The 21,360-nt window shown below is 39.3% G+C and overlaps 1 protein-coding gene across 1 annotated transcript in view; it reads right to left on the reverse strand.

The window, feature by feature from the left end:
* Nucleotides 1-250: 250 nt before the first annotated feature.
* ANO6 (anoctamin 6) overlaps nt 251-21,360 on the reverse strand; it is a 69,303-nt gene continuing 48,193 nt past the window's right edge. The window contains exons 10-20 of the mRNA XM_056510444.1: nt 20,681-20,741; nt 17,244-17,389; nt 15,737-15,814; nt 14,039-14,264; nt 13,004-13,173; nt 12,359-12,456; nt 11,619-11,749; nt 10,158-10,363; nt 5,968-6,167; nt 5,423-5,528; nt 251-4,470 (exon numbers count right to left, since the gene is read on the reverse strand). Coding sequence (XP_056366419.1) covers nt 4,264-4,470; nt 5,423-5,528; nt 5,968-6,167; nt 10,158-10,363; nt 11,619-11,749; nt 12,359-12,456; nt 13,004-13,173; nt 14,039-14,264; nt 15,737-15,814; nt 17,244-17,389; nt 20,681-20,741 — 1,629 coding nt within the window. The 3' untranslated portion in view covers nt 251-4,263. The remainder of the gene's footprint in view (nt 4,471-5,422; nt 5,529-5,967; nt 6,168-10,157; nt 10,364-11,618; nt 11,750-12,358; nt 12,457-13,003; nt 13,174-14,038; nt 14,265-15,736; nt 15,815-17,243; nt 17,390-20,680; nt 20,742-21,360) is intronic.

A 21,360-nucleotide genomic window follows, 5' to 3' on the forward strand; every position in this document is an offset into this window, starting at 1 on the left:
ACTGTTTATTTGTATGAGAACATAATGGTCCTTGTCATCAACATGATGTTGACAGGAATGACTTCCATCTAGGATGCAGAAAAACACAGGAGATAAATTTCAGCACGAGTAACAGTTTAATGGAATAAGATTGAAAAAGAGGATGAACACGGAAATTAGACAGGGATGACACTGTAATAATTTAAGTGTAGCATTTGGCAGCAGCAGTATCATTCAAGGAAAAACAAACAACACTAATCAACATCAGATGTATTGATATTTTAAAATAGACTTTATTTAATGACAATAAATATAAAGAAATTTTAATATTCAGAAACTAACTGCAAACATTCTTAGAAAAAATACAAAAAATACACTCTTACATTCTGAATTTTGTTGACATACACAGAGTCTAAAACAGTGGTGATAGTCTGTAATTTATGGTGCTTGTTAAGGCAATGAAACGATCACTGGTCCAAATTCACCCTGACTTCAATAGATCTGTACAAAGTAGGAGTTTGGCCTACATATCAAGTGTAGAACAAAGGTAAAATGGATTCAGAGTTTAAAACAAATACTGATTTTCCCTTCAAGCAGATCTTTAAGTAAAATGACCAAGCCTAAAAAAAATAAAATACAAATACTCGTATGTTGGCAACTGGCCCACAGCACTTTGTTCATATGCCTCCACAGATCTTCCTGCATGCAAGCAGAACACAGTTCAGCAGCTGGAGGCAGAGGCCTCAGAAACTGCACAGCTTAAATCAAACTATTAAAATGCAATTATTAGGCACTGTGTTGGTTTCCACCTTCTTTCTCTGATTCAGAACTCAGCTGTGAGTAACACTGAGCACATGGCAAACCTAACTGAATTCCTGATGCAATGTCTTCTGAAATGAAATGTTACAGCTACATTAGCAAGGAGCATGGCATTTCAGAAGCAAATCACTAGAGCAGAAAGGTGATGTTGGCTGGGTGATGCCCATGCAGAGCTCACCACTCTCTTCAGCCCAGCTCTGGTTTCAGCTCTGCAGACTAAGTGCCTGTCTGTGACCCTTAAGTGCATATCTTAAAGCTGCCTTCTGGGTCAGTTTGAACCAAAAGGAACTCAATCCATGTGTGCCCAGACTAGTCTGTGATGTCTCCCAGAAAATGGAGACAAGTGGAAGACAGGTTTCAAAAGCACATTTGTCATCTGAACAAAAAAGATTACATAGAAACACACTCAGGGCTGATTAGCATTTTATTATGGGAGGAGCCCAAGCCATAGGCACATAGGCTTTGCTGATGTAGCAGGTTTTTTAATTGTTATTTTAAAGCAGGAATATAAACTCTTTATGACACTGAGGGCTAACTCCTTTAGGAAATTATGCCAACTGATGTAGGAAGAAACAACTTGGAGAATCCCCAGGTATCAAACAAGGAGCAAAAGTCTAGGCACTCCTGAAAATCAGCCTTAAGCTCTGCCACTGTTCACAGTATGACAATTAGTTTGTTTCCTAGTCTCTTTAACTCTCAAAGAGCTTCCTTAAGACGAAAAAATTACCTGAAATGGTTCATATTGTGCTGCATTTTTCCTCCTTGTCACAAGATGCCTCCTTACCTGCCCCAGCTCTCTAACACCACACCTGGAAAGGTATTTAAGGCACACTGTGCTGTGATCACTGATGAGGGAATAAAAATGGCATCTCTCATCTGAACACAACTGCAAATGAGAAAGGTCCAGTTGAAAGTTAAAATCAAAAGCTCCAAGTATGAAAGGAGCTGAATGTCCTTTCTAACCCAACTCATTCTGCACAGGGAAATCCTGAGTACTTCACTAAAATTGTTCCTTGAAACAGTTTTTTGGACAAAACTTTATTTTAACTGAAAGTTTGGTCTATTATTCACAACAGGACCAGAGGCAGTGGGCACAAAATTAAACACTTTTTCACTGTGAGGGTAGCTGAGCAGTGGCACAGGTGGCCCAGAGAGGTTGTAGAGTCTCCATCTCTGGAAATACAGAAAAGAAGAAAAGACCAGCCTTGCTGAATAGACCAGCCTTGCTAAATAGAGAGCTTTGGCTGGAACTCAGGTATAAAAGAAGAGCTGATGACCTTTGGAAGAAGGGGCAGATAGCTCAGGAAGACTAATGCTATGAGGTTATCCAGGGAAAATATTATAAGGGCCAAAGCCCAACTAGAACTTAATCTGTCTACTGCTTCAAAAGATAATAATATTATTTCTATAAACATATTAGAGACAAAAGGAGGGCTAAGGAGACTCTCAATCCTTTACTGGATGTGGTGGAGAACACACAGACAAAGGATGAGGAAGAGGCTGAGGTAATCAATGCCTTATTTGCCTCAGTCTTAAGTAGTAAGACCAGTTGTTCCCTGAGCACCCAGCCCCCTGAGGTGGGAGACAGGGGCAGGGAGCAGAATACAGCCCTTATAATCCAAGGGGAAATGGTCAGTGACCTGCTACACCACTTGGACACAGTCCCTGGGGCTGAATGGGTGCTGATCTGCTCACAGCTTGGGCAGACCTATTGTTCACTAGATAAAAAACTGGCTGGATGGCCAGGCTCAGAGTGGCATTTTAAAGACATGTAGATGTGGCACTCAGGGTCATGGTTTAGTTGTGGACTTTAGTTGTGGCAGTGTCAGGTCAATGACTTGGACTTGATGATCTTAAAGGGATTTTCCAGTCTGAAGGATCTTATGATTCTGCAGGGTTTGCTTCAAAAGGCTTGAGTTACATGGCACTCAATATTTGAGATTTTTCTGTAAAATTATTATGTTTAATTCCTTCTGATTATTGACTGGATAAAATACATCTTCTAAATGTTAGTTTCTGCAAATGGACTGCATACATAAAAAAGCTATATGAATAATCTGCCCAAAATTTCTGCATCTCTATTGCATTTAAGAAGAGTACAAAATTACAAACATAAAATATTCACCTGGTTTATAGAGTACAGGCATATTTTGCTTTTTAAAAAAGGTTTTGGCTTTCATGAGTTATATAAACTGTTCCATTAAAACTTTTAAAAGAGAAAGCAAGTGAATAATCTGCAATATCACTGCTTCAGGCACAAAATAGCCCCCCCCCCACATGCTTAATCTGTAATTCCCTAATTCCCAGTTTGCAGCTGGAGCCAAAACAAGCAAGCAGACTGGCAGTCTGATTTGAAGATGACTGATGGCTGTAGCTCATGCCTCCACACCTCTGACATCCTTCCATATTATTTAAAGCTTCATAGCATGGTTAAGGCCTATTAAATGGTTTATTCCAATCTCTGATCTCAGTAGATTCATAGTCTTGTCAGAATTCACTTTATCACGCCGTGTTGTATCAAAATGTCCAGCTGCACATTTGTCCTGTGTCAAAACCTCAGGGAAGAGCACATTCTGGTGTGAGAGAAATGCAAAGACAGCCCTCCACAAATACTGATTTTGTATGTAAGAACACTTTTAACACTTATTGCTTTTACAGGTGGGAGACCTTCAAGGCTATGAGCATTTAGCTCAGAATGGGTGAGTGAACTAAGGAAAGTACATTGACTGGGGAAAGATAAAATGCCTGAGTTTTCTACTCACTTGGAGTGCTGTAAGGTCAGTTTGCATGCATTGATTTCGAAGGCAATTCTCCTGTTTACACAGAGATTGATGAACAGGATGGGCTTACAGTCCTGTTGCTTTTTGTGATCCAAGTCCATGATTAATTGAAATATCTTGTTATCCATTTAAGTCTCAGTATGCATGGCTAATTCGGAGCAGCAAACAACCATGCTTAGTATGTCAATTCCAATGGCTTTACAGTGGGATTTTGAGTTGTATTTTCTTTCCTTTTCCTTCATGTTTGGCTTTTACTCTTCATTTTATAGCTGAGGTTTGCATCAGCAAGCAATCAAAACGCCTTCATTCGATGCGATGATATTCTTACAGCAAATCATTCTTGTTCTTAAGGTTTTATTCAAGTCAGACTAGTTATCTAATAGCTGCTGCCTAAAAAAGTAGAAAGCAGCCTAGGTGTTTGGGAATTAATCTGCATCTTCTTAAGAGGATAAATAATTTTCACCTTCATCTTTTTTTTTTTTTTAAGTATGTCTTAAATGGCTGTTAAAAAAATGATAATTCTTATCTGCATTGCAATGGTTGCATTTATCCAAGGGAAGCTGGTAAATGAGAATGTAAGGGTTGCAAGAAACCATGTTTAGTAAATCCAAAGTGCTTGATAGCTATTGGCAATATCTGAATAGGTATTAGTTGTCCAATACTATTATATCACATGAAAAAGTACTTATTCATCTTTAGGTCGGAAAGTGCTGTCTGCTCCTTCGATGATTTTGTCGGTTATTTTGCCCATGTTTTTTGTCACACCTTTGAGATTATTCTCATGTAATAATTTCTGTGTGAGGTACTTCTCTCGTTTGACCTTGCTCTTGGTCTTTTGTGATACATCCGGAATTATATATGAAATAATAAACTTCACAAAGTATATGACATGCTGGGAAAGGTGAAAATGAAAAAATGTCAGTCAGGCTGAACAGGACATTATTATCATTATAAATAAAATGTCACTTTTTGTCTTAAGATTCTGAGCTGATTCACTACCAGTATCTAACATGGTAGAAAAAGATTTTAAAAAGATATCACTAGTAAGACAGAATAATTATCTGATGAGCAAGAATTTCTGACTTTCCAATACTGGTTTGAGCAAGGACTTCTCTGCCTGCTTTGGGGAAACCCACTGGTACACAGTGCTTCCCTCCCACATGGAAACACTGGTTATAGTTTCCTATAAGATCTTTTACGTTTCTTCAAATAACTCTGAGGCAATTACTTTTCTCTGACAGAGGAAATCTGCTCTAACCAGTTTCTGATGACTTCAGTAGTCCCAGGATCAGGCCCTAAATACATTTTATAATTAAATAATACCCAATATCTCTCTCTTGTCATCTTGGACTGATTCCCATCTGTCATAAGCCTAGGCTGCAGCAGTAGAGGAAGGAGCAATTACTTTTTGATGATCATCTAGAAACTCACTTCTTAGAGTGACTGTCTTTATAGACTTCACTCTGCCATGTATTGCACCTGTATTATGTACATGTAAACATACAGGTATCACGTATATGCATTCAGGATGCTGTGTGCAAACCTCCTTATATTCCATTTCTGGAATATATTCTATATATATTTCTGGAATATATTCTATTTCTGCTATTAAAAATTATTCTACAGTTCCTGAGAAAAGAGGCTGCAGATATGTGGGGCAGTCCTCAGCTGATGTCATGATTTCAGGGAATTCTTTTTCTAATTAATTGACATCTCCCAAGTTCTTGCTCATGCTAGCACACATCACCAGCTCTGATAGCTGTGGCTGGACTGAACACCTCAGAAGGATTTTCCACAGGGAGGGAAGAGACTAAATAAGAATGCTCAGAGCCCCACAGACTGACCTCCATGACGATGATGAAAGCCAGCTTGGCTGCAATGACATGCCAGTAGTATATGTTGTGCTCGTACTGGTGCTGGTGGCCAGGGGGGTAGCGGAGATCCCGGTACCTGAAAGCAATGCAGGAAAGTCAGGAGCTGCTCCCTGGCATCTGCAGTGCGGCACTGTGGCCAGAGGATGGAGCACGGCATGGCCCTGCTCAGTGTGTCCAGGAACAGCTAGCTCGGGGAGCTGCTCTGATGGGTAAAATCATGTCTGCAAGATATGCCACATTTGGCTGTATTTTTGCCATTTCACTAATAAAAATTTTAAGGGTTTTTTTTTTTTCTTTTTTGAAAACAACTAGGAGAAAGCCAAATTAAAAAAATAAGAATTTTCTGAGTAGCTCTAACTTATGGGTGAATATTTCCACTCCATTCTGCCATTCAAAATAAGTTTTCCTGTGTTTTAATACTTCTTATGGGACATTGTTAACTGAATTAGATGCCTTAGATATAAAAACAATTATTTTTTTTAATTGGAAATGACAGATGCTTATTTGACACTTGCCTGCATGTCGTATGGTTCCCCAGCCGAGGGGAAAAAGGCTTGCTTGCATTCTTGAAGTCTGATATATTGAAGACAGAAAGTGTGCTGTTTATATAGCCCTTCATAGTGTGACTGCTGTAACTCCCATAAGGAGGAACTGAAAAGGACCAGTAATAAACCAGACGAGGAATCATGTCAGATGTAAAAGCAATGATCATAGCCTGCATGTCAGAAAGAGAAGACAGAAAAGCAGAGCAGTGTTAAAGAAATAAGCTTTCATATGCATTCCTTTGACATATACTTACCATCTCAAAAGTTAGCATATGAGCAAAAAATAGAAAATATGTTCTTTTCTTGTCAGTGGTTGTTCATTCTGTAAATGAGCATGTAGTCTCTCATGGGCACAAAACAATCCCTTTCTGGCACGTGCACTCTGTACAGTTTCTAAATTATGCTAGCTCTGCTGAATGCCTTAAAACAGTTGTACTAGAAAACATTTTTTTCACGTGCATGCAGAGGAGATCAGCAAATGTGCTTCTTACGAGTACTTATAAGATGCTTAAAGAAATTCTGCCTGATGAAACTAATGGAAACAACAGAAGAGTTCTTCAGTAATAGAAAATTAAATGTCCTCAGGTTCTCTGATGTCTGAGTAAAGGAATTAAATAAATTAGATATATAACTGATCCATCTCTGGTCCTAGAAACATCCCACTCTTTCTGAGGTGCTAGCCAGCCCAAATTCATCTTGCTGCCTCCTACTATAGTGTAGTACATGTGGAAAGTGCTCTTGATGCCAAGATAATTTTTTTAGTAGCAGCTGCATAGTGCTGTTTTATATGACGTGACCATTTGTTTTTATCTTGCTCCCAAGAGAGTCCCTGTCATACCCAGTCTGCTAGTCACAAACTGAGTAGGAAATATGATCTGTGGGTTTGTTGTGGGAAGTCTTTTCTAAACTCATGAACTTCCCAAAACATCCTATTCTGGAGGACAGGCTAACTATGTTTAATCCAATTTCCTCCCCTGCTACTGCAAGTTCAAAAGGTTTCCCTGTGAGGAAGACTTTCCACTGGCAAGATCTGCAGCTGAGTATTTAGCAAGAGGCTGCCCAGCCAACTCCTGACAACAGGCATCTCTGGTGCCCAGCACCTGGGAAGGAGTGACCAGCTCCACTCCAGGACTGAAAGAGAAGTGTTTTGTCCCATACTGGGATAAAAATACCCACTTAACAACATGGATGGAAAGAACCAGGGCAGAGACATGGAGAAGAAAGGTGTGAAGTAGGGATCTGATGAGATCAGAGGGAAGGAGGCAGAGATGTATAAAAGAGGCAGAAAAAACTACAGGAAAATTGTGGGATGGAGTTAGGGGCAAAGTCAAGCAGTAATGGGTAACAGAGGAACATAAAAACTGGTTAATAGCTGTTTTTTATTCCCCATGATGTCAGTCTGCAATTCATGATGTCTGGATTTCCTTATTTTGATGACATGGGACAAAAAATTTTTATTTTTGTGTAGCATTCCCAGCCAGCTAGTCCCAGCCTGAGGAGATATTTGTTACAGGTGGAAAAAGGGAAGGAGAGAGAGGAGAAAAGGTGAAAAAAAGAGTGGATACCTCTTCTACAGTTCCTTGAGCAATGCTTTGGTGGCAGTGCTGGCTAAAACAACCTCCTGCCTCTGCCTGTAGCAGTTGACTTGTGCTCTGTGCTGGCTTGGCCACTCCTGGCCCATGCAGCAGATCAGATGACAATGCTGATCTGACTGGGAATCACCACTGGAGCCTTTCCCTGGTCTGATTCACCATGTGTTCATACAGCAAAGGGAAGGAGCAGGGAGTTGAAAAGGGGGCAAGACCCACCCCACCTCAAGTGGCACCTCTGCCAAATGATGATGGATATCCTAGTGTCTTACCTTTTGAGTTGGCTTACTTTGAAGAACCTGAGAAGCTAAACTGTAGTTAAGATAAAAGTTGCAGAAACAATCCTTTTGAGACTAAGGTCCAAGATCTGTATTTAGCTCTCCAGAATATTGTTAGAAGTGAGTTCAGTTGAGAGAAAGTTTGACTGATGAGAAACAAAAGGGAGGCATCCTAGGTCTAAAACTCTTTGAAAATTTCCAAGGATAAGGTGTTTTTCTTGTACTGCACTTTGGCTTAAATCAAATGTAGTTGGCATGCACTTTCAAATACTGTTTTTAAGCATTATATGCCAGTGTGAAATGAAGTGAAAATTATGTGTTGTTTATATTTACATGCTGAGTAGGTGTTTTTGACTGACAAGAAGTATATATTACTGTGTCTTGCAGTTGCAGGGAGACGACCTCACAGCTAAATTACTCTGTTTTTAACTCTGAAGTAGAGTTAAAAGTAGAGTACAGAGTATTTGTAGTCTGAATTACGAGCATAAAAATTTTTTGTTAAATAAACTTTCTTTCTGTTCATTAGCTCATCTAGCCAGACGATGAATCAGTATCAACTTAACAGTAAGGCAAAAAAATTCCTTCTCCCTTTGGACCAAATGAGTTTGATGCTGCTTCTTTGTATCAGAAAGATGCCGGAATATGGTATTTACAGAGCTTAATACTTGATGTTACTGAATCTTTTTTGCAAGGTCCCAGGTCTCTCATCATCCCTAATCTGAACCCTGCCTCACTCTCCTCCCTCTCTCAGAATGATCTCCAGATGTGCTCCAGAGAGCTTCAAGGACAGAAATATGAGAGCTAATCCTACGGCATCCTCTCAAAGGAAAAACTTTTTTTCCTCTTGAATTATGGGCTGCATTTCAGAGTATTGCACTGGAGAACTACAAACAAACAGCACATTCTTCTCTTCCCAAGCTTTACTGCACACAGTTTTCCATTTATACCATAACTAATTAAAATCAGTCTTCAAATCAACAACAGATGCAATGGCAAGTCCGGTGCCTCACGGCAACTCTCAAAAGTGGTAGCTTTGTGCAAAAGTTGCTTGCAAGTGCTAGCAGCTGCTATGAAGGTAACTAGCATGAAGGAGAAGATGCATGAAAGAGATGATACACTACCCAAGTATAATCAGCTGTAACAAGTCATGTAGAAGAGAAGAAACGCTTTCTGTGTACAAAGGTAAAATCAAGGCAGGGCTGGTAAAGGAAAGACTGATGACTTGGATCAGTTCCTGAATGCCAAACAGGAAAAGAAACACACTTACAGGAGGAAAACGGCTTCTAGCATTTGCTCAAGCACGTGGCTTTACGGCCCACACTTCATTAGCAATGAACAGCAACCTCTTTGAGGTCCTCACATCACATGCAGCGGGGCTGTTTGAACGTGACAGTCTCTGGAGCTGAGCCCTGGCACCCAACAGCCCCACGGAGGTGAGTGGCTGATGCCCCATTTGCACTGACATCCCTAACAGAAGCCTACACATGGCTGAGCCAATGTGAGGTCACCAAAGCCACTTTAACTCTGCCCTGAATACCATGAGAACTGTGATAAGGTACAATATTTAAAAGCGAACTTAAGACACATGTTCAGCTTCTAGTCTCATATTGGTATTACAAGATCCAGCTGGATTGACTAGGAAATACAGGTATCTTATCCAATAGCATAACATATTTGGATCTCTCTGATAACAGAAGAAAACCTTGTTGAAGCGACCTTGTTGAGAAAGGCTATTCCCCATGGATAGTCTGTGGTATTGTCCCTGCAGAAGAAACCAGTGGTCATTCCTCCTTTGAAACAAGGCCAGCAGCAAGAATTTTCTGTAAGTTAATACATAATAGCTACTATTTAAGAATAAGCAATCAAATAATCCACAGTGATAAATAACAATGGCTTATTTTTCTTCCCACAATGCAGCCTACAAATAAAATATTGGTGAATTGATACAAAAATGTGAAAGGTCTGAATTTCATTTTTAGAAGTGTGTTACTCAGAATTTTTGTCTTATTTTCAGGAAACTCTCTTAAAATTCAGTTTCTTTGTTGTGTACTTAAAAAAATTAAGTGCAACTGGAGAACAGATTAGTGTCCAAATTCTCAGAAAATTAATTCTGATCTGCAATTTTGAGCACACATGGTATTTTTAAGTCCACAAGAAAGAAGCTGAATTTCTGTTTTAAGGTGTGCCTCAAGGATCATTTCAGTTGCACTGCCACACACATCATTCCCACACTTGGATGCAGCACCTGCAGTGAAGGCATTTTATCTTTTGCAGCTGTTGGCACTGTACTTACATTGGTGACCACGGCCAAAATGGCTATGCCCTGCAGGATGGGCTGCCAGGCACCAATATCCTGTGCCTTCTGGGGAACCATGCGCCTGAACTGGGTTGTCAGCTTCCACGCATCCAGCCGGATCTCCAACATGTTGTTAATGAGAGCCAGGAGAGGAGCCAGGGGGAACGAGGCCACAAACAGGGTCACAAAGCCAAACTGTATAACTGGGAAAGGGAGAGGTGACATGCATTGATGAGGCTTTCACTTACTGGAGATAAGCAAGTGTAGGTGTATAGCTTATATACTCCAAATTCAGGTGGGAGAAACAAGATAGAATAGCTGGGTTCCTAGTGAATCTTCTGGATGAGAAAATAGTAGCACAACATGGCAAAACCTGAAAAAACCTGCTAGGTGAAGGGGACAGGAAAATATTACAAATCACAACACAGAATGAGGAACTATTCTGAGTATTCAAATACCAAATTTTTTTCTGACGTCTTTATCATGAAGACCTGGAAATCTCATGATTAGCTGTGTCTATACTGAACTGGAAGGTCCAAACCAACAATCATCTTATTGGTGTCTAGGTACTGCCTTAAGTACACTGGCAATGTTGTCACAGAATGGGTGGTGGCAACAAACCAGCCATGGCCTGCCAGCTCCCAAGGTACCAGCAACGAGTCCTGGTGACTGCAGACCTCCACCAGAGCAGTGTGACACAGGGCTCTGCTGTGATAACTAAGGGGGGAAATGATGCCTTGTGTTTCAGCTTTTTTATTTTTCAGATTCTCTGCTGCTTGGTATGTAACTCTGAAACTTCATATTAGGTGTTAGTAAGTTCTCTTCACAGGGTAGTTAGACAAAACAATCCCTTTCTAGCTAGAGAATCAAGGACAACCATTACCCAAGAAGCATAAACAGTGAAGGGAAGGGGGCAAGCCAAGGGGCTGAGACTTCATAGCCTGGGGCTGTGGTTGGACAATTGACCCCAATACGTAGATGAACCAAAACCTATAAAAGTGTAAAACTTGTGACCAGGATCCATCTGGGATTTGGCTTGGGTGTAGCCCTGGCCAGGCTCTTGTACTGCCCAAGGTGTATCCTTTCAATAAATACCTATTTTATTCATTTTGCTCTGTCTAGTCTCTGTCCCAGGTCAGCCTTTCCAGGCATCAGCTATGCAACACCAGAACATGGCAGGGGTCTGCCTTCTGGATGCATTTCTCACAGGATTAGGCAAGGAAGCAGTAGTACTCCTCCTTGTACAATCACATGCTGTTTCCTAGTTATAAAATGGATTAGGGCTTAGCTGCTTAATAAAAGCTTATAAAACCATCTGTAATGGCTCAATCAAAACTTGTCTCATAAAACATTAATGTCTCCTCTCTCCACCATATTAAGCATTGCTTGTATGAAGATTTTCTTTAGATACGTCTGTATCCAGCAGTGGTAGTGAATCGAGACTAAACTGTTCCTTACCCATTTCAAGATACTCATAAAATAGCCCAAGTTTTCCAATGGGTTGGAGGTGGTAGTCATGTTCCCAACGTGGAACAACTTTTTCTGATCTAGCAGCTGCAGAGTATCTTCCAATTAGATTCTTGACCAAACTAACAGACAGGGAATAAAAGAATGCTAACATTAGTAAAAGAACCTTAAAAGTTCAGTAAATGAAAAAAAGAAAAAGGCATTTCTGCTGTTACAGGTTTAAACAATTGATTTATTTCTGAATTATTCAAAACTTCCTTCTTTCCTTTTGTTGCCTCATCCAAAAAAGGGTTTTTACATGTGTAAAATAAATAAATGTGTAAAGGGGCAATATACCAGAATCATAGTGATTTATATTTACTAAATGTGTTAAAGTAGTAACTTATACATGCCTTTAAAAAGCCCAATGTATAACAACAAATCATTCCAATCAGTATTAAGCAAGTCTTCAGTGTAATATTCTCATAACTTCTACTACCTCAGTTTTGAATAGCCTGAAACACATTGACTTTGACTTGTAGAGGAAGGAAGAATTTCTGATTAGAATTAAAATCAGTTAAAACAAAAGAGATAGGAGCCCAGACAACCAGACCAAAAAAGACTCTGAGGAGAAGTCTTATTCTTTCAGAAATCAATATGCACTAACCAAACTCAGTGACCAAGTACCTGGTGGCGTCAAGCAATCAATTTTCAAATATAGAAGAGCAGATTACTTAATAGTTTGAACTTACGGAAGAAGCACTTCTTGGATGTTGTTCCAGATAGCTTTCCCTCCTACTATGATGGCAAGCTGGGTTGTGAGCTCGAGGAGACATCCACCTGGATCACACTGAAGGTCGGGAGAGACAGGAAAATTTTTTGAAGTTGGGTAACTTTTCAGGAATGAATGAAGCATTTAAAATTATGCATTCCTGATTTATTATAATAACATGACTGAAAGCAATTGAAGAAGACTGTCTAGGCAAACCTTTCCAGTAAGGTGTGCAAAAGCCAATTCCAGGCCACAATTCTGTAGGTTGACAGGATACCAGTGAAAGAGTGAAATACCAGGTGAAGTCATGATAGCTCTGTGCTATCACCAGGGGAGGGTCACCCAGCAAAATAGGAACGCTTCTACTGATATTCTCTCCTTTCTGTGTGCCCAGTCACAGATTGTAGGATCATGGTAAAAAACACTTTTCTGGGTATGTGTAATACATTTCTAAGCCAAACTGGTCTTGTGCCCTATTCTCTTATGCTAGGGGTTAATGAGGAGGCAATTAGCTTGGGAGGTCACTTTTTAAACGCTAATGTTAAATATGTACTACTGTATTTTACTTTACACACTCCTAACTTCAGCACAATACCTGGACTAATTCCACATTCTACATTCTTACCTCTTCATTGCGATACTTTCCTAGCCAATAAACTGGACTTCCAGGGTGACCCACAAATTTACCCTTAAAGAAGGCTATGTAGAAGCATGAAGAATAGTAGTTGACAAACTGGAACAAGAACATCTTTGTGGTCAGACTGTTTTCATAATCAGTCTGTGTCCTTGGAAGTTCTGAAATGAAAGAAAAGTAAATAATTTTAAAAACAACCAACCAAACCTACAAATAACCTACAAGCTGTTCTAGAGCCTCAGCTGCAAAGTATCTTTATGCCTCTTATTCCTTTATAAACTGAGAGCATTATCATTTAGATTGTATGTAATCCCCATGTACTGTAACCATCATGCAATTCTAAAGCTGTATGGGTTGTAAAAATAAAAGAACTTGTTCCCTGACAATAAAGAACGAGAAGAAGCAAAAATTCTAATAACTCAGGGAAAGAAAAAGCACCCAAATCCAGCAGACTCAGGAAAGATGCAAATGTAACACTTTGAACTGATGAAACAGTATGAAATGAAAACACCACATTACTTCATGCATCTAAAGTAAAAGAGCTACTTTAATGTTGATGGCCTGGATATAGAGAATAATATTATTTGTGACTGTTTATCTGTTTAACAACATCAGAGTGGTATGTAGCTTTGGAATAGTGACCTTAGTTCACTTATTTACAAGAAAATAGCTATTTTCCCCATAAACAAAAGCTAATATAATTGAATGTGTTACGCCTTACTGATCTGTTTTCATAAAGCTTGGTTGTTGTAGTAATTTTCTTTGCTTTGTATGTTTCACAAGCACAAAACTGTAAACAATTGATCTTTCATGCTGCCTATGTAAGGACTTTTCAGGCAAAGAGCTGAATATCATATTTCTCTGATATTGAGAAAATCTATATTGGAAAATTTCTAGGTGGTATTGTGTGATTTTGTGAGAAAATTCTGAAAGATGTGCTCATTTACTGTAATACCTACTATACATATAAATGCTAATTTTTCTAGCAATTCCATGCCACATTTCCAAGGCAGAGCAGCAGCATACCGAAGTCAGTGATCAGGATTGCCACTTTTTCATAGATGATGTTGAGGACCATAATGACAACAAAGCTGATGAGTGAAGCAGTTACTGACGTGGCTGTCTGCGGAGTCAGGTACTTGCGGATCGCCTCCGTTCCACTGACGTGCTGTGACAACTTTGCAGAGAACACCAGGAAAACTGAGAGCCTGTAGACAATGATTCCAACAACTGAAGCAATAATCAAAAGGATCTGCCAAGGAAATGCAAGAAAGATGTTCATGTTCAACCACTGACATTAGGAAAAAATGAGTTCAAAGCACTTTTTACGATAGGCAAAAGGAAAGCAATTTTGTGCCTGTCATTCCATTGCAAGAGGATGATCAAATAAGATGCAAAGCAATAAATAGCGAATCCATAAAAGAAGCCTTTTTTCATGTAGCATAGTAAATCTGCAGGAAAAAAAAGAGATGGTCTGTTTTATGAGTAATAACAAGGTTTGTACTGATGTAAACCAAAATAATGAGAAGTGTAACCAAATCTTGCACCTCGAGACATGTGATGGGAGAAAACTTCATATCGGACAGTTGGCAGGATGGAAAATGTAGTGGAGAGTCAACACTGATTATGGAGGGGGTTGCACCTTCTCTTCCACATGATACTATTACAGACTAGAGACCCCTCAAAGGAATAGAAAAAATTTAAGCCAAGTCATGTAGTCTGCAGTTGCAATAATGATCCAGGTACCCCATCTTGCTTGCCATCTCCTCTTTCTGCTTCTCTTCCTGCTTTTGTTTCTTGCTAGTTCTCTACCTATTATTCAGCTTAAGGTCCACAGGCTGTGTATCTTATTTTCACTATCTCAGCAAACTGCCATGAACTGCATTCCCTGAACCCACACACAGTAACTGTGCAGCAACACAAGTGACACCCCCAGAACCCAGCAATCTCTTCTCTCCAACATGAAGTCTGACTTATTTAAATCCAACTGCGAATCAGTATTCTTTCCTTTGTGTTTCAAATGTGTCAATGCTGAAGCTCTCCTGGGCTGCCAGACACCACTCTATCTCCTATCTGCATCCTATCACTAAGAACAAGGTCTTTTCCAGCTGCTTTTTTTGTGCTACAGATGAGCAGAACTTGCAGCATGCTAAAACACAGAGCTTTTCAAGGCAATCTCTGAGCCTGCTCATTGTGTTATATATTGTGTCATGGTTGACTGGACTGCTTTCAATGTTTAGTTTTAATTAAAGTAGCAGCTCTGGAAGATTAAAGAGCACCCAGCTTTGCTCTGTTAAGTGAAACACAAAACCTGAAAGAGGTCAGGGACTGTGAGACACAATATGGAGGAACACAGCTGGAACAAATCAGACAGAAACTAGCAAGGAGGAAAGGATATAAACCAAAGTCTTCCCCTTCTTGCCCCTCTAAAAGCAAAGACATTTGTCTTAAAATAAATGGGGGAAAACCAATGGACCATCTTCACAAGCATAACTCACAAGCTACAGCTGCAGGATATTTTGATAGTGTATGCTAATGAGTCTTGGGTGACTATAGCTGCCTTCTCCATGTGGGTCCATACCTTATGGGCTTGATTTATGCATGAGATGGAAATCCAGCTGAACCTGTTCCATTCTCATTTTCTGTTCAGTTCAGGAGGATCGTTTTTAGACACTTACTAGAAAACTAAATTCATGACAGGAAAGAATAAGAGAAGAACTTTACCCAGAAGAAGATGGCGCTTGTACAGAAAGTCATCCGTACGCATTTCCCACATGCAGTGTATGGCACGTATTCTTCTTGCTGTAAAACATTAAGAAACAGATCAAGGATGCACACAATCTTCTTTCATATTTTTTTGCATGGTCCAATTAAACTCTTTATTATACTGAGGTCAGAAAAATAAGGAAAAAAGTACCTTGCTTTGTTTCCTGGAAACTCAACATTTATTCATGATTTCAGAAGTCTTGCCTGATTACAGGTGTCTTTTTTTGCTGCCCTTTCTAAGATAAAAATGACTTCCATAGAGGTAGAGGGTCCTCAGCTCTTATTGACTTCAGCCATGACAGGATGCATAGTCCTTTTGAATGGACCCATCCTCCTTGGCTGATCATGGTATCCAAGGTCATTATCTTTCAAACTTCAATGGCTAAATTTAGCAGGCAATAAAATTTTGGTCCTTGATGTGTGTATTTCTCAATGTATTCCATGTGAAAAATGGGATGGCTTCCCCAAGGTAAATTACTACCTCGATGTGGTACTATGAAAATTCACTGAGTCTTTAAAGAATATCTGAGAATCAAAATAAAATATTTTAGCATATTCTTCATTCTTTGAACAGTCTGAAAGAAACTTTCTAACTATGACTTTATATATGCAAGGTGGCATAGGTTTATAAGCTTTTAAACAGGAGTTTTTTGATAGTACAAGATATAAAAAGAAGATCTATATAGAATAGTTTCAACTGTGGCAGTTAATTTTGAAACTTTTCAAGTGCCCTCTAATAAACATTAGTATAATGTGGATGCAATGGGAAAGCAATGCAACTGATTAGATAAAAGTCAGAGTAATCTGTTGACAGAGAATAATAAAAAGTGAAACTGAACTTGAGTAAGCCACCAAAGCTAAAGATACTCAAATGTATAATAAATAGAAATCGAAACTAAGATCCTCATAAATATGAATCCCTTGTCATTGAAATGAGGTTTATCCTTGTCTCTGCAAGTTTGTTGTTATTAATCATAATTTCATCCATACACACTTAGTAACAATAGCTATTTATACATGTTTCAAACAGAAACACATTCTGTTTAAAAAAACCCATATATAATAATGCAATGTTTCCCTTTATCCACCTTTTTTCCTGATGCATTCCTAGGCATAGATAGCAAATGCTCTGTGATCTTGGTCTCTGGCAGCAACAATTAATAATTTTTTGGGCGATTTAATAAAGTAGACTTAGTCTTCTAAGCTGGGGGACAATGCCTACTTCTGTTTATTTAAAACAGAGGAACCTCAGCAGTGCAAGGTCCTCAAACAGGCAACTACTTTAAAGTGCTTTAGGTTGGATATCAGTTCTCTCTCCCTGCATCTGTACTTTATCAAATCACTGTTTCCAGGCCAGCTTATCAATTTGAGGCACTGCTGATTTATAAGGTCCAGTTCCAATTCACCATTTCCATAGTGTCTGCTCACAGCAGTAACCATCACCAGTTATGAAAATATTTCTTACCTGTGTGATTTCATTCATCACTACGTGAGTGCAGCGAGCTTCGTATTCTGGGCGAACTTGCTCTTCTTGCTCTAAGTACTCAACTGTGTCCCACTCATACTCCAGTTCAGCCTGCCGTCGCTTCCAGAACTCCAAGAAAAAAGTAACTATCCAAATAGACAAAATCAGCAATACCATGTGAGTACTGGATACTGCTTGACCCCTCTGGGCTGTAACACATGGCTCAGTGCTCCTTACAGCTTTTCACAGACATAGAATAAAACCTTTATTGGCTAATGCAATGGATCTACTGCTTTATGCAATTATGCTTTTGGATGTATATGTATTTTAATATGAGAAACTTGAGGTAAATGGTGGTGTAACCACATGCTAAATAATGTATATACTTCATCTATGTATCTTCTTTCTGCCTAAGGCCAAAATATGAACACTTTGGATTTCATATTACAGACTGCTTTGAAAAAGTTTAACATGGGATGCTTAAGAAACTAGCTTGTTTGGATAGGTGAAGGCAAAATGCTGGAAAGTGCAGGACTTCTAGAAAAATTAAACTCAGTATGCTAAAAACTGTTGCAGGGAAGAGCTCATGCTCATTCACACTGCAATTTTTGTGTAGACTAATTATCAATTTGCAGACAACAAAAACAATGTTTGTTCAGGTAAAACTGCTAAAATACAGCTGTCTTTCCTCCTCTGCTAGCATAAACCTGAAGGGACTGCAGCTCTTTTGTATGGCATGAAGTTCAGAAACTCCCTGGGCTGGGCCAGCTGTTTCCCTGCAGCTGGAAACATTGAGGGATCAGGTACACAGATGCTAAGTGGTAATGGTTAAACATGAATCCAGCCAAACTCATTACCTTGTCCCAAGACATTACACAGGCAGATCTGGCAGCAGGGGCAATGACAAAGCCAGATGGGAGGGCTGGGAGGAGCTCAGGATGCTGGATGTCAGTCCCTGGCACACCTGGATACTTCATTCTTGAAGAGGGTGCAGTCTCAGATTAAATGAGTGGTGTGGCTCTGCAGCACTGTTTCCAGGAGGAGTAGTATCCAATGACTGCACTCCCATTTCTCTCATTGTCTGGGAGCAATTAACCCTAAATTTTTTTTTTTTTTTTTTTTTACTAGTTTGGCCCCTCATTCTGAATGATGAAACCTCAGCAGCATGCAGTTACAAGTCCAAACCTTAAAGGTTATGTCTAAAATCAGGTGTGGTTGAAAAATCCCAAACTGAAACATTTTAAACCCTGGAAACTCCATGGGCTGGGCTGCAAGATGACCTTGGCATCTGCAAAGAGGCAAAACTTCAGAAAACCCTTCTCCCCTGACTGTTCAGGGGCCTCTTTCACCAGGACTTCTCCACTCCTTCATGGTTAGAACCAGCGAGGACATTGCAAACAGCAGACCAGAGGGTCTCATCTGCTTTCTCCTGCAGAGCAAGGACATTACTCTTCCATAAATCTCTAATTGCTGCCCAGCCCAAATCACAGGAACCTACATGCCATGCTGATTTGTTCCAGCTGCAAATTCAGCTGCTGCTTGAGAGGCCAGAAGTGCAGGGACTCCTGTGATGACAGCCTCACGTGCAAAGTGTGAGAGAAGGGCACATAACACAGGGACAGCCCTCCCAGCCCCTATCAGCCAAGCTGTGTCTTTCAGAGCAGGAAAGGAGCCTGCTGGATTTGCCATTTTCCTTTCATTTTGAAGTGAGATTGTTTCAACAGTGGAAACAAATGATATTTCAGGATCAGGAGATCAAAGCAGTCATTTCAAGTCATATGGAGTGGTGTCCCCTTTCATGTGTCTCCCAACACTGCCCTTCAGGCTGGCCCAGGAATTCTGCCTCTGAAATTGTGTCACCAAGGTCTCAGAAGAAGTGACCCCACTGGAGAACATTTCTTGGTTTAACTGATCTTGCTCAGGGAGCGGATCCAGGAATGGCAGCAAGTGAAGTGGAAGCTGCCTCTTGTTCATGACCTTTGCCAATCTAGTCTTACCATCAAAGGAAGAATTGGCAGAGCATTGATGTATAAAAAGGGCTAACTCCTGAGGCCAAATTCCCTGGTGTTTTATGGTGGTTTAAGATTTTTGAAGGGAACACACACAGGAAAATATGCACTTATTAGAAGTGTATTGATGATAATGACACAGTAATATATCTAAGAGTCTAATAATAATTGTTTTGGACAAGCAGGTCTAAAAAAGTAATAGAGCAAGGTGAAAATTACAGCTGGAATTACACCAGGACCATGGGTCATTTGGATTCAGTACAATTTTGGTTGAATTTCTGTGATATAACTCACCTCTTTATATAATGGACTTACAACAAGAATACTAATAGACCTTTAAGCTACCTCTATAGCCCTCAAGCCTAACTTTGTAATTATTGGTCCTAGAACCATTCTTCAAAATAGGAAGCACAATTTTAATTAAAAACCAAATTATCAATAAATTAACTCTTGACATGATGACAGAAGATTACATTAGTATCAAATTTCTAATAACTTTTAATTTAGTGCATTCCCTGCTGGTATTTTGACCTTAGCATATGTTTTGGAAGAAAGCTTCTTTTTGAAATGATACATTTCATCTTACATTTCTTTAAAGCAAGAGTAATTTTGAAGCACTTTTGGTCACCATAGGGAAATAAAAATACAATATATTTCACAAAGAAAGCAAATTTTGCATTCTTGTCAGCCTATATATGAATTCAAAACATTACATGAGATACATTCTCTATGGCACCCTGTATACAGACCTAACATGGAACTTACTTCTGTAATAACTGGGTAAGACACTGCAATAAAAGCCAGCTATCAAAGATGTTAACGTGAATAAAATAAATTATTTCTAGAAAAATAAATCTTGTCTAGTCCCTTGAATATAACACCAAGTGTTTTCACCTATGGGAAACATCTTGGTTTCATATACATTTTCCCTGCTAAAAGGTAAATCTAGTGCTTGTAACCTACACCACTTTTTACAATCAGCTTCTTAAATAAAGACAGCAGGAAAAAATTCCTGGGAAATAAAACAAATTACTATTTTTCAATTGCACTGTGCAGTTACACAGCTGTTAATAGCACAAGCATCTCCACAAGTCTTTGGGAAAGAACCCCAGCTCCTCTGACAGATACACTTAAGCATGTGGCTGGCTCCTGCTGGATGAGCATGTGGCAGCCTTAACCACTTCCCTCAGACTTTCCTTCAAGTCATCAAAACAGAACAGATACTGAAGACTAATTTTTATGAATACAATTTTTTGTTTGCTTGTGATGAGTTCCTGTGAATGTGCTTGTTTTCTATGGAACTACTTTCCAGTGAATTCCTAAGTGCTAGCAAATGAAGTCAGTGCAAATTTATCCATGTTTTCTTGGCTAATGCTGTAGGCTTGGCCAAAATTAGATAACAAACCACAGTTGTTGAAATCGACTTACCCCATATTCCCATAAATACTGCAAACACCAGTGTTCCAAAGCTATCAAATATACAGAGTTTCTGGAAAAGTGGAAAAGAAAAAAAGTCTTAAAATACAACTGACCACTTTTATTCTTCCACACCAACCCAGAAGAGAAACCAGAAGCTGCTTACTGACAGTGCTGATTTTCAGTTTTTCTGTACTTTTATAAACAACCCTTGTGGATATTGTGTTTCCTCAATTTCTGTCCATGCACACCACTCTCCAGTAAATCAAGGAAATTTAATGCAAAGTTTAGAATTAAAAATACAAGCCATATATGCATTATGAGGGATAGTAAAATGGTGTGCTATCAAACTTCTATCTGTGGCATACTAAGAGGAAAAACAGTGCTTCTGGTCTGGGAACTCAGTATAGAATTATGGATTTTTAGTACAGGCCATGGACACATCTGGTTCTCATAAGCAGGATAACAAATGAGTTAGTTAGTAAAACCACACTGATGAAATACCTCTGTGGTCACTATCTCCCTTTTTTTCCACCATAGCCTTTTCCCTGCATTCTTATTTCTTTTACCATGGAAGTGTGCTGATGCAACATATTAAAGTTGGGCAAAATATTTTTTGATAATTAGCTGAAAAATCAGTTTTGGGACTAAATCTATGGAGAGGAACGATGAAAGGATAACATTAGCTTAAT

Source organism: Oenanthe melanoleuca, chromosome 1A (assembly GCF_029582105.1).
Source record: "Oenanthe melanoleuca isolate GR-GAL-2019-014 chromosome 1A, OMel1.0, whole genome shotgun sequence".
Classification (NCBI taxonomy): Eukaryota; Metazoa; Chordata; class Aves; order Passeriformes; family Muscicapidae; genus Oenanthe; species Oenanthe melanoleuca.